The 15839-nt window shown below is 42.8% G+C and overlaps 2 protein-coding genes across 5 annotated transcripts in view; one reads left to right on the forward strand and one right to left on the reverse strand.

Annotated features, from left to right (window-relative positions):
- The first annotated feature begins 4495 nt into the window (after positions 1-4495).
- cbr4 (carbonyl reductase 4) lies at positions 4496-7293 on the forward strand. The gene is made up of 6 exons (XM_070909497.1): positions 4496-4558; positions 5109-5257; positions 5785-5905; positions 6075-6211; positions 6850-6984; positions 7115-7293. Exons 2-6 carry the CDS (start codon positions 5113-5115, stop codon positions 7291-7293), a joined length of 717 nt encoding a protein of 238 aa, XP_070765598.1. The 5' UTR covers positions 4496-4558; positions 5109-5112.
- Positions 7294-8360: 1067 nt separating this feature from the next.
- The window catches only part of palld (palladin, cytoskeletal associated protein), a 48880-nt gene continuing 41401 nt past the window's right edge, over positions 8361-15839 (reverse strand). For 3 of the 4 annotated variants that reach the window (XM_070908584.1, XM_070908585.1, XM_070908586.1), the window contains 9 exons: positions 15715-15753; positions 14567-14788; positions 13916-14065; positions 13500-13588; positions 12372-12504; positions 10751-10958; positions 10478-10643; positions 10196-10329; positions 8361-10112 (listed from right to left, as the gene is read on the reverse strand). In XM_070908584.1, the coding sequence (XP_070764685.1) occupies positions 9952-10112; positions 10196-10329; positions 10478-10643; positions 10751-10958; positions 12372-12504; positions 13500-13588; positions 13916-14065; positions 14567-14788; positions 15715-15753 (1302 nt within the window). In that variant the 3' untranslated portion in view covers positions 8361-9951. The remainder of the gene's footprint in view (positions 10113-10195; positions 10330-10477; positions 10644-10750; positions 10959-12371; positions 12505-13499; positions 13589-13915; positions 14066-14566; positions 14789-15714; positions 15754-15839) is intronic. The other variant, XM_070908587.1, reaches the window with a different exon arrangement.

Genomic DNA, 15839 nt, shown 5'->3' on the forward strand with positions numbered 1-15839 from the left:
GTTAAGCTGGCACATGCCTTATGTCATATCTGACATATCAGTTATACTTTTCTCCCTCTGACTGCTAATAAAACCATTATTTCAAACTGGCAGCAGATATGAGACGGTATATCAGATGCAGCAGACCAGAACAAATGAGCAGTGTCATCATCACTTGTGCTGTGTAGTAAGAAAAAGGATACTTCCACAGCTCTACAGGCATTACCTAAACCTGAGGATCATAAGAGAGATCTGCCGTATTGCACTTTCGAGTACTCAAGCTACAAATCACAGCCATGTGAACGTTGCGCATGACAAAATGTTTCTCTAGGCCATTCACAGGCCTCCAGTTTTGTCTCCTGGTGTGGCTGAGGCTGATGTGCTGAGGACTGTTACCTGCAGCGATCGAATATTTGCATGCGCTTAACGAAGCCTTCTGCAGGAGACAAAGTGGTAATAGATGTGTCGCAGGACTATTTGATTATGCCTTTTTTAATATGCGGAAAACACACTCCAAGATAGACTTTGCAGTCAAATGTTGCTTACGTTGTACCTTCTTTGTATTTACTGACCAGAGTAGCTTCTCTCTTAACCCCTCGGCAAAAGCCAAACCCAGACGTAGCTCTACATCACAGGAGCGACATAACATTTCCGTAACAGTGCACGACAGATTCCTCTCAGTGTATATTTATGTTTATTACAAATTCCACAAAGGCTGACACCTGCTGCTCTTAGAAAGTCTCTCATATAACTAACCTGGACACGCAGTAAGGCACACAGGACACACTCACCCTTCAGCAGGCAGTTTTCACTATTACTCATTCCTAATGTGACTTGTGGCAATAAAAACACAGCTAGCTAAAGCACAGAATGTTTGCCTAAAGTAACATATTGTTGTATCGCTCCACAGGAAGAGATGTGAAGTGTTGTAATTCTGTTGAATCTCAAAAGATAAGGTTTTATTGAAATCAAATCACTTTGACCCCCTTGATTTTTTTTCTTTTTGTGATTGGGTTTAGTTGTACATTACGTCTATACAAAGTTTTTAATGTTAAATGTTGTATTGACTTGAATTACTGTAAGATTTCTTTGTGATTGGAGGGGATTTGGTCGTAGTTTTGGTGCTTGTTAAACATAAAACAAAGAATGGGCCATTTTAGAATTAATACTTTATTGAGAATAAGGACTAGTGTCTTTTATCAGATCAAATATCTCAACATGTAATTCCTCTTTTCCCTCATGTATTCTCTAAAATACATTGGTTAAATGAATTGAATTCTCCAGAGTAAAGGTATTATTAGGTAACATTATAGGCTGGCCCCTCCTGCTTCAGTGGACCCAACTGCATTTAATGTAATGAGACTTATTCATCCGAGCTTCAGCGAGTCCTATGAGGTCTGAGGCGATATTTAAACACTTTAAAGTTGAGGCAATCACTGAATCGTGCCAAATTTGGCTTTGCGAATGAATTTGCTGACTGAATTGGACCCATAGTATCAAGTGTGTGTTTTTTTTTTTTTCGTCTTTTGTTGTTAATTGAGGGGGACCACTGTGTAACTGACTGCTGGAATATGTTGTAGTTTGTTTGAAATTTGGAGAGAATGTGGAAAAGGATGGTACAAATCACTGTTAGGGCCTTTTTCTTTTTTGTCTTTCTGAATTGGTACTTATGTAGAATTAATATGATATATTGCATTGTTGTCTTGGCAATCACCACACCAACCTCAGGCTCTATGCTAAACTGCTCCTCCGAGTGTCTTTTCATTTCACTGGTAAGCCTTTAAAATACACATCAGACTTACTCCCACACAGATGCACACATTCATGCACTATCATAACATTTCTAATCATACTGACTCGTACATATTGTTCATGCATAGGCTGCACAGTTCTCAAAACATGAAGCATTTCTGACAACAGTTAATAAACTGTATTTTCATTTATTGGAACACATGGCTACTTAAGTTTGCTTCATTCAACTTAACAGATTTTCCTCATGCCAAGGTGACTTACTTGATTTTTTTTATTTTATTTTCTCTTGTCTGTAGTTAGTCTGTTGTTTGTCTGAAAATGGTGAAACTGAAATCAACCTATTTGGCACAAGTCTATTATGTGAAAAAACATTCTGAAGTATTTGAGGGAATAGCACATTTTGTAAAAATCTCTATAACAATAAAAGCTAATGGTTTCCATAATTTCCTCAGGCTAAGTCATTGTTTCGTGACAGTAATGTAGTGTTCTCTTTCCCTCTGTTTTCTCTCGTTACGTGTGTTATGTTGCTTACTTGCAGCCAGTGCAGAACTGTCTAACCAGGAGTGTTATCAAAGACATAGACCGCTGTTGACAGGACTGAGTACTCGTGTCCTTGCCTTGCCCCTTCTTCCCTGTCGAAGCTTTGGATGGCCTAAGATGCACAGGTTCTGGGTTTGACTGAAAGTACATACAAATAGGATGAATTAACAATAAAAAGACAGTTGTTCCTAATTAAATGTGTTTGGGGTAAGTTTCCTGGAGCTTCTCCTGTGACTTACAGCAGCGCAGAGCGCTGCAAAGAGAGGTGAGTCCTTCCCAGTGTGTTCAGCTGGGAAACACTGACAGGAACTGACAAGCACCCAGAGAGGTCATTGTGCTGCACACGGTTCCCTGCAGAGGATGGGTTACCATGGAAATACATTATTCCAATGTATGAGCATAAGACTTTACTGAGCGGGAATAATAAAAACAAGTACTTTTATTTTAGCAAAGAATATGTATATTCAAATAATTCTGTCTGACTTCATCACATTTGTTTCATGTTCTTTGGCGACTTGGCTTGTTTTGCTTTGGTAAATACAAATGCTGAATTTGATGAAAGAATTGTCGCAGAACTGAGTTGTGGGTGTGTGTTCAGAGTGTGTATATTTGAATGACATGCATGTGAGTAAATGTAGGAAAAGCTGTGTGTGTGTGTCCACAGTTTAGGTCAAAGTCAATAATCATAGCCGCAAGGGCTGTCGATAGTTCAGGTATTGAGTCTCAAGGTCAAGAATGTCTTGACAATGTTTAAGCTCAGGGTGTGTGAGCCATTTGAAGTTACTCAGTGAGAGGAGTGTCAGTCAAGTCCTCCTTGAACCCTTTACTGTACTAGATAACAGACTAGGGGTCGGGTATTTGGCTTGCTTGAATAGAGTTCAGTATGCATAAGTATTTCAAAGGGATTTCACAACAATGACCCATACATGTTCAAGAAAATGTCCCCACTTCATTACTAGAACCGAATTCAAAGATGCCAGTTATTGGGATTTAATCTAAGAAAATAGTTCCAAGTAAATTACCTAGAAAACATTAAGATGTTTGTCATGCAGGTCTGAACCAGGGCTCAGTACTGAATAGTAATGTCTAGCTTGTATATGTGTTTGTGCATGAGAGAGCAAAATACGGGTCTGTTGGCAAGTATCATTAGATCACTAAGGTGTGAAAGAGGGTAATAATGTCTCGGTGTTCAGGGAGGTGATCTGAATACAAATCAAGTTCTATTTCTCTCTGACACAGTTTATTAATGAACACCGTGGAAAGGAGTAATAACATTTTAAGCACATTATAGTGATAGTGTAGGTTGTGTTTTTCTTCTGCAGCACGGATATGATTCATACTGCAGGTCTCAGTGTCACCGGTCCACTCCGGCGCAGGTGGTGAATGTGATTTAACCTCAGCAAATCAATCCTGCAGGATGCCTCGGCCTGATGGACTGTCCAGGTGTGAGCCGAGGCCACCCACTCTCAACATCACTCACTTTTTTTTTTGTACGTCACTGACAGTTTTGCCTTCCTGGTGAAAAATGCTTCCATGGGGAACAATGACACATGAGGCAAAAGGACAGGAGAATGAATGACTGCAATTAACAATCAATGAGTTATTTCAGCACTCCATGTGTCAGTATAAATAGCTCATCTTCTAAACATGAGCTCAGCGAGAACTGTAATTTATTCATGTGAAATAAGAGTTACAGTAAATATTAACCATAATAATAATTAAGACAGGAATATTATGATGCTAATAATAAGGTCACTGCACACACATCCAACAGCAGTAGTACAAAAATACACGCCCTCTGCAGTTCCAGTCATTTCTTAGTCAGTCTGTTCTTACTTTTCCAAATTGTCAATTGCAAACACACATCAAAGTAAACAATGTGTAAAAGTGATACTGGCCTGTTAAATTTACTGGGCTATTTAAATGACTGGTGAACCTGCAGCTTTCACTGAGACCACGTCAGGTTGTCGCGGTGTTTGGAGTCCACGTGGACAAATATTACCGTGTACTTTGGCTGCTTGGAGCACAGCAAAACCTCCGAGACACGAACCTTGACCAGGATGTATGTGACAGACAGTGACAGACCAGTCCGGTCCTGTACCGCGCTGTGTGCTGCGAGTCCACTGCGCCATCTATCGACTGGTGACGAGCAACGCAACAACACCGAGAAGAAACATGGCGACCTCCGTGAGCCCCCGCTACGCTGACAGTCTGCTCATTTTCAGTCAGTAAACTTATACACAGAGGAACAAGTTTTGTCCGACGAAAAAAAACAGTCGAAAATAAGGTGAGTAACGACTACTTTTATGAACTTTATTACGTAGTCATCGTTATCTAGCTGGAAAAACTGCTAACATTACCAGCTAACATCATGAGCTTGTCATGACCGAGACAGTCCTCACTGAGCCGTTTCTGTTCAGAGTTCACAAGCCTGTTGTTACTCCTAAACAGTCCTCTACATGATTCAGATATTATCAACTCCCTTTGGAAAATCATATACATAGAAACCTACATTATTCCTGCAGCTAAGTATAGACTTCATGGTAGAGTTTGGGCGCCTTCAGTGCATTTTGTTTTATAGCATGGTAGTCAGTAGTGACCTTATCTCATGTTTTCTTTATGCCCTATATTTCTGTGTGGTATATACATTTTTTTTTTACATTTAGTTCGTTTTTTTGTTTGTTACAGTTTTTAAAAAACAATCAATTTACATACATAATAATTGTTGTTGTTGTAGTTATTGTACAGTACAGAAAATGCACAGTATGGCTGTTTCAGTTGTGAACCCACTGGTGCAGTCCTGTGGTGGTGTGGTGATGTGTCTGTCTCTCCTGCAGTGTCATGTCCAGGCTGGCCGTGGTGTGTGGGGGCTCCAGGGGCATTGGGAAGGCCGTGTCCCACCTGCTGGCAGAGAGGGGCTGCAGGTTGGCTGTTGTCTCCAGGAACGAAGACGCTGCCCGCTCCACTGTGGCATCTCTACATGGAGGTAAAGAGCTGTATATGCACACAGATACAAACACACAAACATGCATAGATGCATGCTACAGTAGGCAAGATTTAAATCTCATGCAATGAACCAATACAGATCAGAAAGTCCAGTCACTCTTTTAATGTCTCTCTCTCTTTCCAGTGATGGACTGTGAAAGCAGTGTTGATTTTGTTTTTTTATTATTTCTTCAACAATGCAACTGCCAGGAAATTTGAGCTTTTTAAAGAAAATGTCACAGTTACATTATTTCCCGCTCTGACTTGATCCAGCTACAAATGATTTTCTTTCAGAAGCCAGACAAAATTAAATAAAAAGTAATGAATGCAGTTACTACAAAAAGAAATGTGATGCTGACAGCGTGTCCCCAGTTTCATGTTAGTCTCACACACAAGTGCAAACAAATACACAGAACATGTGCTATAAAATAAAAGAAATGTGGACCTTCAGTACCTGCAGCTGTTATGAGCAGACTGCAGTCTTGTAAGCATTAACATCCTCACAGACCTTCTGTGTCTGCTCTCTAGCTGACCACGTGGCTTTCAGCTGTGATGTCTCCAAAGAGCAGGAGGTGCAGAAAACCTTTGAGACGATCCAGAAGACCTGTGGAAACATCTCTTACCTTGTGAATGCAGCTGGCATCAACAGGTGAGCGGGCTCCTCTGCTGATGCCCTGCAGTGTTTGCAAAAGCATGTGTGGGCATATATATATAAATGTATATAATGTTGTCATAGAATACTGAACTTTATGGCTCACCTGTGTGTGTGTGTGTGTGTGTGTGTGTGTGTGTGTGTGTGTGTGTGTGTGTGTGTTCAGGGATGCTCTGTTACTGAGGATGAAGCCAGAAAACATGGTGGCTCTGCTTCATACCAACCTGCTGGGCTCCATGCTGACCTGCAGGGCAGCACTGCGCAGCATGCTGCACACCCAGGGAGCAGCCATTGTTAATATAGGTAGTGCAAGCTCTGAATCCAATGGCCTCCATGATTAGTGTTATGTTTTCAGTTTGGTCACTAGGTGGCAGTGTACATCATTTATTCTTTCTTCATAAGTGTTACTTTAAAGGCCCACACTGGTTTTACATTTACATTTTTTTACAATTACATGTACATACATTTGTCCATGCTTTAGCCCATTTACTACAAATATCTCATTACTTTTTAGTTAAAACCATAACATTCCCATTATTGTCTCCAACACCCTAGACAACAAGCTAAACAGCGTAGAACATGCATGGTAAGGAAATCAAACCAGGATGACAAACGATGAGAAAAGTATAATATGAATTTCATCTTCTGACATGAAATCCACATGTCTCTGTGAATTGATTTTATTAGTATACTGAGATATATTAAAGCCAGTTGCTGACCTGAACATAGGAGGACTTCATTCGTCTGTCTATTAACCTATAGTGTGCTTTTGATTGGGACTAATGGAAATTATTAGTGAACTGTATTTATTGGGCTAAAACACTTTTATTGTCCTTTAACCATAATGGAATCAAATAATAGCTTTAGTGTTTTATGTTTCATAACATTTCTATCATAGTAAGTAGTCTTAATGGATGTTTGTTGTCTGTTGTTGTTTAAAGGCTCTGTTGTGGGCCTGAAAGGGAATGCCGGCCAGTGTGTGTACAGTGCCAGTAAAGCCGGTCTAGAGGGCTTCACACGCTCTTTGGCTAAAGAAGTCGCTTCACGTAACGTCAGAGTTAACCTGCTGGCTCCAGGTACAGTACAACTCCATCTGTCCCCTTACTTCACCTTTCCTCTCAGCACCTGCTCCGGCTTCTTTGTTTCTGTCATCTTAGTTGTCCTTTTTATAGTCTTTCTCATATCCCTGCCCTTTATTGCCTCCAGGTTTCATCCGCACCGACATGACCGCAGGGCTGAAGGAGGAGGACGGGCTGCGCTCTATCCCGCTGGGAAGATTTGGCGAGCCGGAGGAGGTGGCCCAGGCTGTCCTCTTCCTTTTGGAGTCTTCCTATGTTACAGGACAGGTGCTGGTGGTGGATGGAGGACTGCAGCTGGCCATGTAGGCAATGGGGCCTTCCAATGGAATTATCTCCCTCAGGCAGGTGAAAGCCTCACTCTGCCTTTTCTGGAAAATTGTATGTCTATGTATATGTTAAGACACAGAAGACTGTAGAGGAAATGGCTCCAGATTAAGATGAAGGGACAGAGGACTCTATGTTCCTCATGACTGAGGAGCATCACAGTAAAAAGTGAACATTTACACTTAACAAGGCTTCATGGCTGAAGATGAATGTCATTGAGTGTGAGATTGGATATACATTATTTACTATCACCTGTTTTCTTGTCAAACTCATTGCTGCAAAACACAAAAAGGAAACAAAATCTTTGCACAAGTTGTAAACAGGCCATTGCTTGTTGTTGACACAAATCCACATCTTCCAGAGGATCACTGTCTTTCTGCTGAGTCACTCTGTCCGGACACTGTGGGCGTGGCCTGATGATGTGTGTCATGACTAAACGCTGTTGACTCCAGAGTGTCTGGCCCAGTCCAGACCTCTGTGCCCTCAGGTCCTAAATTTGATCAGTAGTTTGAACGCTGTTGGTCCTTTTTCCATGACTGTAAAGCGCCCGCTCATGTTTTGTCCCCCCTCCCACCTCCCCCGGGAGACCCCCTCACAGCCAGCGGCCCCTTAAGCCCACCTCTGGAGGGGCCTGTCGAGGGGCCAGGCATGTTGGGCTGCAGCTGGAGGAAATTAGAGGTAGTGGTGGGGGGGGGGGGGGTATTTTTAGCTCTGGGAATGTTTTGAGTGTCTGGTTACAGCTCTGGATCTGTAGTGTGGATGGACGGGGTTGGAGGTTGACTGCTCAGTGATGACATTTGAAACATGCTGTTACCATCCATAAGTGTTATTAATCGTGACTTTCAATGAGCATCTTCAATGTGCTCTCTCTCTTGTATGTGCACTTGTGTCCTAAATCTTGCGTTTTCTATTAAAGGATTGGTTTAGATTACACTCTGATTAGCATTCTTAGCAAGATTGGTATTTCCACTGTGACTGATAATGTGTTTTTTGGCATTCTCTTATTGTTTTAGGAAGAGCCTGCCAGTCTATAAAAACATCTCACGCTGTCTCTGAAGAGTTTGATTTTTATTAACTTTCATAACCTAAAATAATATCAGGAGAACAATCCATATACAGGCATTGATTGGCATAGAAATGTGCAAACACAGTAACTGTCAGCTGATGCAAGATCTGAACAGACACAGAAAAAGATGTCCACTTTGTATAGTGTTACAGAGGTGACGGAAATAGTAGATATAAATATACCTTGCCTTTCACTTTCCACCAGCTTAAGAGTGTTTTCTACCCCTGAATACTGGAAAAAAAGTTGTGTTTTTATACATCCTGGAAAAAGTTGTTTGGCACTGTACAAGTGTCCAAAAATAACATGCAAAGAAATAGTGTTTGCATTAAGCCTACAAGTGATTTAAGGCGGTAAATATATTTATAAAATTTCATGATACAGAAAAGATTCTTTTTTTATCAGTGAACAAAAGGCTGCTGATATAATTTATGTCAAGATTGCTGGGAAAGTTTTTTCGTACAAAAATAAAATGGACAATCTGTGATGTGTGTGACAAATACACTGAAACCTTTCACAGCACCCTCTCTCGAGTGAGAACATTTCAATTCACACTTTTAAAATAAATCAGAAAAATGACGTTTTCCATATCTTCCACCACAGCTGTCGTCTTCACCACTGCCACAGTCACTCACATCCCTCTATCAAGTGTTTCATTTACATACATACCACATTAAAGTTGATGTCCATCAAAAAAACCTGCTTTTTTTCCCCTTCGCTGTCCCTCCTGTGTCTGTTAGATACAAACTTTCCTAAGTTCTGCTGCACCCACAAACCAACAAATCTCATCCACATGTGAGCGTTCTTTTTCCCAAACCTCATTTCATTTGCAAAAAAAAGAGAAAAAAAAAACACTAAACATACTGTTTATAAGGCCCGGCCTTTTCCAATATCTGTAAGCAAATGTATGTATGATACTCCCAACTATAATCAGATACTGTAGATACCAGCACTGTGCTACACGAGCCCACAGAATAAAAGTTTGTGATCTCCTTCGTCATTCAGTCTTTTTAAGTCATCTCTTCTCTGACATGTCCCACTTCTACACAAAGATGGTGGAGTGCTACGTATAGATACAGTATTAGTCTGCGTATTTCAAATGGCACCACTTGAACATGCATAGTAATTCTATGTTTCATTTCATTTTTAAACCTGTTTTTTCTTTTTTCTTTCTAAATCTTTACAGACACGAGAGGCACTTAAAAAGACAACCCTTTGCAAAACAAGAGTCAACCGCACAGTTCATGAAACATGAACAGTCTTTTCCACTTCAATCGTTTTCCAGGTCCAGTTGATAAAATGAAGCTTGGGGAAACAACTTGATGGGTTTCTGTAATATAATAGGTTGTGTCATACAATGAAAACATATGAAAACCAAGGCTGCACCAGCTCACTCTGCCCACCGACCCTTTAGTTCTGTATCAATGATAAAGTCCCTCTGGTGGTCAAGATTATACTCTGCCCCCTCGACGCCGTCATAAAGTATTTGTCTCAGGAGTGCTGGGAGGGCAGCTTTCAGGGTTCTTTTTTTATTTTGGTGGGGTTGATGTCACAATCCTCGTGCCTTCCTGCGGTCTTTACAGGTCGTCACTTTCTACCAGGCCACCGGGCTGCAGCGGGCTGGAGTCAGGGAAGAAGGCTGCCTTCACGTCCAGCCCTCTCTCTGTCAGTGCTGCATAGCGGCTGGTGGAGGGGCGCACCTTCTTGGGCTTGGGGAGGTTGGGCTGCTGCCACTGAGCTGAGGAGGGAGCAGAGGGGGTTTAATATTGTGAAGAGAGGAAAAAAAAAATCCACACAAGAGACGCTGGAGTCAAAACTTACTGTGGACGTCAAGGCGTGCAGTGCTGGATACGATGCCGGCGTCATTCTTGGCTGACACAGTGTACCAGCCAGCATCTTCTTTCATGGCTGGCTGGATGATCATACACAGGTAGCCACAGTTGTCCTGGTGCATGCTGGGAAAGAAAATTGACGGGAGGGAAATGATTATTTACATATTCTATTGTCCATTTTTTGGGGGGGGAAATGCCCTTAATGGTACAAATGTAGGATGAAGCGAGCATCAAAACATATTTAAAGTGCTATTTTAAACGTTTCATTTACCTGATTCTGTCTGTGTTGTGAGTGAATGACTCATTCTCCCTTTTCCAGAAGATTTGTGGATAGGGAACCCCTGTGACGCGACACTCCAGTCGCACGGGATGACCCTCGGCCACAGTTGTGTTCTGCAACTTCTCGACGAATGACGGGGCCTTGTGCATCTCTTTGGCTGTGGAAAGAGCTTGTTACTGAGGTACTTTTCTTGGTTCAGATCACGGCAACATCAATTGATCCTCTGCGCACATGTCAACTACTGTTTTGTATGTTTCTGTTTACCTGCAACAATGAGCTCTAGGTTAAAGGAGTTCTGCCCGGCTCGGTTGCTGGCGATGCAGGTGTAGATGCCCGCGTCGCGGCTAGTCACGGGCTCGATGACCAACGAGTGCACGCCGTTCTCCCTCACCAGCATCTTGTGGGAGGAGTCCGGGCGGATGGTCTGCCCGTTCAGCTGCCAGATGAGGTCGGGAGTGGGCAGGCCACTCACCTACAGAAGGTAAATGAACACAGCAAAAACATTCAAATTCACTGAATGTGTGGATGCTTGTTAGTAAGCGCAGTGTGTGCTTGTTATTGTTGGAGCAAATTAGTATATTAGCTGCATGTGTTCTGCGGGGGCGTGTGTTTATTGGGAGTATGAAAACAGCAGTGTTTGGTTAATCTGTCTGCGCTGTGTTTGTCTGGAGGAGCCTGGTGGCCTGCACTCATGTCATGGGAATAAACTGCAGTGAGAAAAGACCCGTCTACTCCCCCCTGGCCCACCTGGAAAATGCATATGTTTGATATTACAATGTGCAAATGAACGACAGTGTTCACAGATATCACACAGGGGAGTAACCTAAGCAGTGATAAGTATTTCTGGAAGCAGCCGGATACACTTTTAGAAGTCCGGACGTTTTAAGCATGGAAAGTTTTGGAAAGCTTGAAATAAATATTTGCTATAAATATCCTTTGACATTAAGGGCTCCGAAGGAATGGAGACTCTCAGTTTATGTCTGACAAGCATAAGAAGGCAGTCTTTTTATAGAGAGTTAATTGTGGGCCTGTTTTATTTTATTACATGTACCAGCTTTCAAAGAGTTTCCAAGCGCTGCAGGCCGAAGGGAGGCAAGGTGATGACGAAGAAAATGAAGAGAGAAAATGGGCACGAGTGGTGCAAGCGGAAATAATTGTATTGATCCCACTTAATCCCTGAAAAATGACACCTCTGTATTCTCCTTGTCTGCTTTGAGCCACTCATAACGTGAGGAAGTGATGAAACATCTCTGTTTTACTCCCTAAAGAAACTGGAATGCACGGAAAGGGAAATGTTTCTTTGGCAGCGCAAATGCGGAGCCTCCCTGAACGCGATACAGACAGTGAATTAAAGGGCGGATCTGAAATGGCTTTCTCTATTACTATGATTAACATATTCTCTTTGGTGCGGGCATTTTCCTTTCAAGTCATGTCTCAGTTATTTTAAACCATCTCCCCGTCTTTCCTCAATCAAAGAATAGCAGCATGAATCGGATGCTGTGTTCACCTACAGGATAGAAGCTGAAAGCAGAAGCTGGCTGTGATCCCATTGGATCGAACTCACTGTAAGTAGACAGGCAGAGGGTAAGCAAAAGTAAAAATGGCAGCTTCTGACATAACTTGCGGTCATATATAAAAAGATCTTCTTCACATTAAATATCATAGCTTGACATGCCATACCAAACCAAAAAACTGAGTGTATAATTTGTCTTTTCTGCTTTTAAGTTTTAAAGGTGTCCTTCAGTAAGCAGCACAGTCTTTTACCGATGGAAGCCACATTGTGATGAATGTAGCTAATCTTTCTCTGTAATTCAGACCCCCCCTTGTATCACACTGTGTGCCCATGTTGGCACAGGTTGTGCAGGAGCAAGAGGCGTGTATTTACCTTGCAGTCCATCCGGCACAGTCGGCCCTCCTGAACGATGAGGTCACCGGGCGCCTGCAGGAAGTGGGGGCGGAAGTGACGCTCTTGGATGTTGTCGTTCTCATCACCGCTGTCTCTAGACCTGGACCTGGGCCTGATAGGGAGAGGGAAACTTTTGAATTTTTGCAACTTTTCATTCATTTCTATTTCAGAAAAGCTGGAATTTTAACATAACAAGTCTTAATTTTGTCCAAAAAAGGACACATTTTGTTAGGAAATACAACAAATTTCAGCTTTTAGAAGTCTTTAATTTGCCTGGAGCCTTTCGGTTTTCATTTGTTGAATGTAAAACTCACTTTGGAACTTCCTTTTTAGTGAGAACACGTATAATTAGTTAATAATGAAGTTTGGATTCAAACATTTAAGACACAGAGTGCAGTACTCTTTTAAATACCAAACTTCTCTCCACATTCATGCTTACTCGTGTATGATCTATTCCCCCTCTCATAGACATAACATGAACTTTTTGGGGCTTTTTGCCCTTATTTCCTGCTCTGGCATCCTTCCACTTGCTCTTTCTTGAACTGTGAGAGTCTCCCTCAGGCATTCCTGTAATTCTGCCCTATAACCACGACATCAGCACTCTGCCTGCACGTCAACCAGTGAGGGAAAAGAAAGAGAGCAGGAGACACTGATTGTTATCTCGATCTCTCTTCTCACTCAAAACATCTCCGAGCTCAGGGAGTGTTCATCCAGATAACAGATTACAGGTGTTTTTTTCTTCATGTGCTCTGAGGAGCGTCTGTGATCTTGTGTGCTTTTTTCGATATCTGGGCTTGGATGAATGCGCACTGTATATACGAGGTCATTAGAGCAAGGAAAAACAGAGCAGAGCAAACAGGTGTTCCCTCTCATTAACGCTGAGCTTTTCTTTCTTGAACAGACAGGTCAACAAAGGAAAAAACTGTGATTCAGCTCACAGCAAACATTTGTTTTAAATCTGCGCGGAAGTGTGAGTGAGCACAGACGTCGTGCAGATGGTGAACAGCCGGCCGCACATGTGCCAGCCGGCAGCTCGAGGCCGTGAACAAAACGCTGAGATATTCTGTTTGTCTTCACTCCCTCTCCCGTTGGTCAGCGAGGCCTCACCTGCGCATGTGTCCGGGTGTGGAGCGTTGGCTTCGGCCTCGCTGGTTCACAGCCTGGACCATCATCCTGCCGGTGCAGCTCACTCGGCCCTGTGATGGGAAGAGAGACACGCAAGAGAGGGAGCTCATGAGGTGTTGACACCACAAGCATCAGTCAGAGCGGCAGGAGGAAATAAAATGTGAGTGTTAGAGCTGGTGAAGGGTGTTTGAAAGCCTGTAACACATGAACTTTTGGCCCTCATGAGGGATTTGGTGATTTCCTGTCTCATTCAACGCCTTCTTCCTCTTCAGGCTGCAGACATTATCTTGATACTCATTATTTTCTCGCTAATGGGCACTGACATCTCCTTCGGGCAGCCAAACAGATGTGTGTGCACACTTGTTCAATAACATTTGATGTTTATGTTATCTGCTCACCTCAGGGTTGCCTGCCATGATGGTGTAGTTGCCGTCATCATCCAGTGAGGCTGCGGCAGTGTGCAGAGAGCAGGTTCCATCGGCGTCACGGCTGATCCTGTAGTGCTCACTCCTCTTGGAGATTTGCTTGCCATCTTTGAACCAGTACACCTGTGAGACAAGATAAGAAAGAACAGACCACAACTATCACTAAGTTATGATTTCACATACTGACCTTGATACCAAAATCAATGGATAACAGAAGAAGACAAATGCTTTTAGTGCCCAAACTGAATGGAGCAGATGAAATTTCACATTTTCAATATTAATTCTCCTCTTTAAACTGTTTTAATGCAGTGCTCTATCCCGCTTTCACCTCTATCTCTCTGCTTCTCTTTTATTTCATCAGTTCGCTCTGAGGCCTGTCATCACCATGCCATTAACATGGACAGAGCCAGGCAGCCAGCCCAGGCCAGTGTGTGTTCTTGCGAAGGGCCTCCCCTTATCACAACACAGAGCATATGTATGATATCTACACCCTCCATCATCGACATCACACATCAGCAACTCCCAAGCAAGGAAGCCAGGCTGTCATAAATACTTCAAAATTACAAAATATTTATCTCCAACGATGTTTAATCATTCAGTAACATGTACAGTACAACCTCCCACCTTTGGTTTGGGCTCTCCATGGACCTTGCAGGAGAAGGTGACCGGCATGCCCTCAAAGACTTTGAAGTGTTTGAGCTTCTGGTCGAAGGATGGTGCCACCCCCTGGCCGGCAGAGTCTTCATCGTGCTGCACGTCGTCGTCCGATTCCTCCACCGGAGAGCGCTCCAGACGGAATTCAATCTCACTGATCAGGCGCTGCTCGAAGCTGGACACTTTGTATTCCTACGTGCCAGAGAGAGAGCGAAAAAAGAGAAAAGATTTAGAGAAAGACTGAGACAGAAGTACTATGGTAGATTTGTGTGATCGCGTGGCAAAGGCAAGCACACTTAAGAGCGTGCAGAGAGCCCTATTCCAAACCTTTTACACACTCATAAACCTGTCTTCATTGTCACCCAAACTACCAACTTTCTCCCAATTCTCTAATTCTCTCTGCCCAGATGAGCCACTCCTCCTTCCCCCCCATCTCCATCAATCTCTCACCACTGTAGCTCTGCTGGGGCAGAGGGAACATCTGCAGAGCGGTATGGTCTGATGACACATCACACGGATAATGACAGGCCCCGGGCACAGCTGCAGAACCAGCATTTATCCTCCTGAACTCACTCATAACGACAGCAATCACAGAAGTGGCCCGTCCTGATCTACTGAGGGATTATCCTGTAATATCACCGAGGCAGCTGCTGCAGCATGTTCCTTTCTACAGTCTTACAAAGTAATATTCAATCATCCTTCCTTGCTAAAGATATAACTTAACTGCTGTTTAAATTTCAAATGCAGAGTAACATTGCAGCATGCATTGCAGGCAGAAGTGAAAACTGGGTAAAACCAAACGTGCTGAGAGAATCAGGCTTAAACATGCTTCAGTATCTGAATCAATTCAAACTACCCAAACACAACAACAACAAGCTGTAAAAGGTGGCAGAGGCTCATGCTCAATCAGCCCTATTCTGTTGTGTTTACCAGACACACCTGCCTGTGAATGGACTACACAGTCAATATGGAAGCACAGGGACCAGCTAACTCCCAGGCCTGATCCTGTTCTGGTCAACTTGAACGCGTCCTAGCTTTTAGCGTGCACATTTACACACAGTGACACAGAGTGAATGAAAAACCAGAAGGTGACGGAGAGAAACAAAGGTTTTAAAAACCTTTTGAGGGAAAAATTCTTTCTCTGATGACTTGCCTTCCTGTTGAGAGAAGAAAGGGGTTTTGTCTGCGTGTTGTGCTCTCACTGTGCATCAGTTATTCTGTGTGTGTTTCAATCTTACCTGCT

The sequence above is a fragment of the Enoplosus armatus genome, chromosome 7, assembly GCF_043641665.1.
Source record: "Enoplosus armatus isolate fEnoArm2 chromosome 7, fEnoArm2.hap1, whole genome shotgun sequence".
Classification (NCBI taxonomy): Eukaryota; Metazoa; Chordata; class Actinopteri; order Centrarchiformes; family Enoplosidae; genus Enoplosus; species Enoplosus armatus.

Excerpts from the sequence above, each read along its gene's own strand:
- cbr4 (XM_070909497.1), top strand. The coding sequence starts at position 5,113 with ATGTCCAGGCTGGCCGTGGTGTGTGGGGGCTCCAGGGGCATTGGGAAG. Across the intron at positions 6,212-6,849 it reads AGCAGCCATTGTTAATATAG|GCTCTGTTGTGGGCCTGAAA; the intron begins GTAGTGCAAGCT and ends TGTTGTTTAAAG. Across the intron at positions 6,985-7,114 it reads AGTTAACCTGCTGGCTCCAG|GTTTCATCCGCACCGACATG; the intron begins GTACAGTACAAC and ends TATTGCCTCCAG.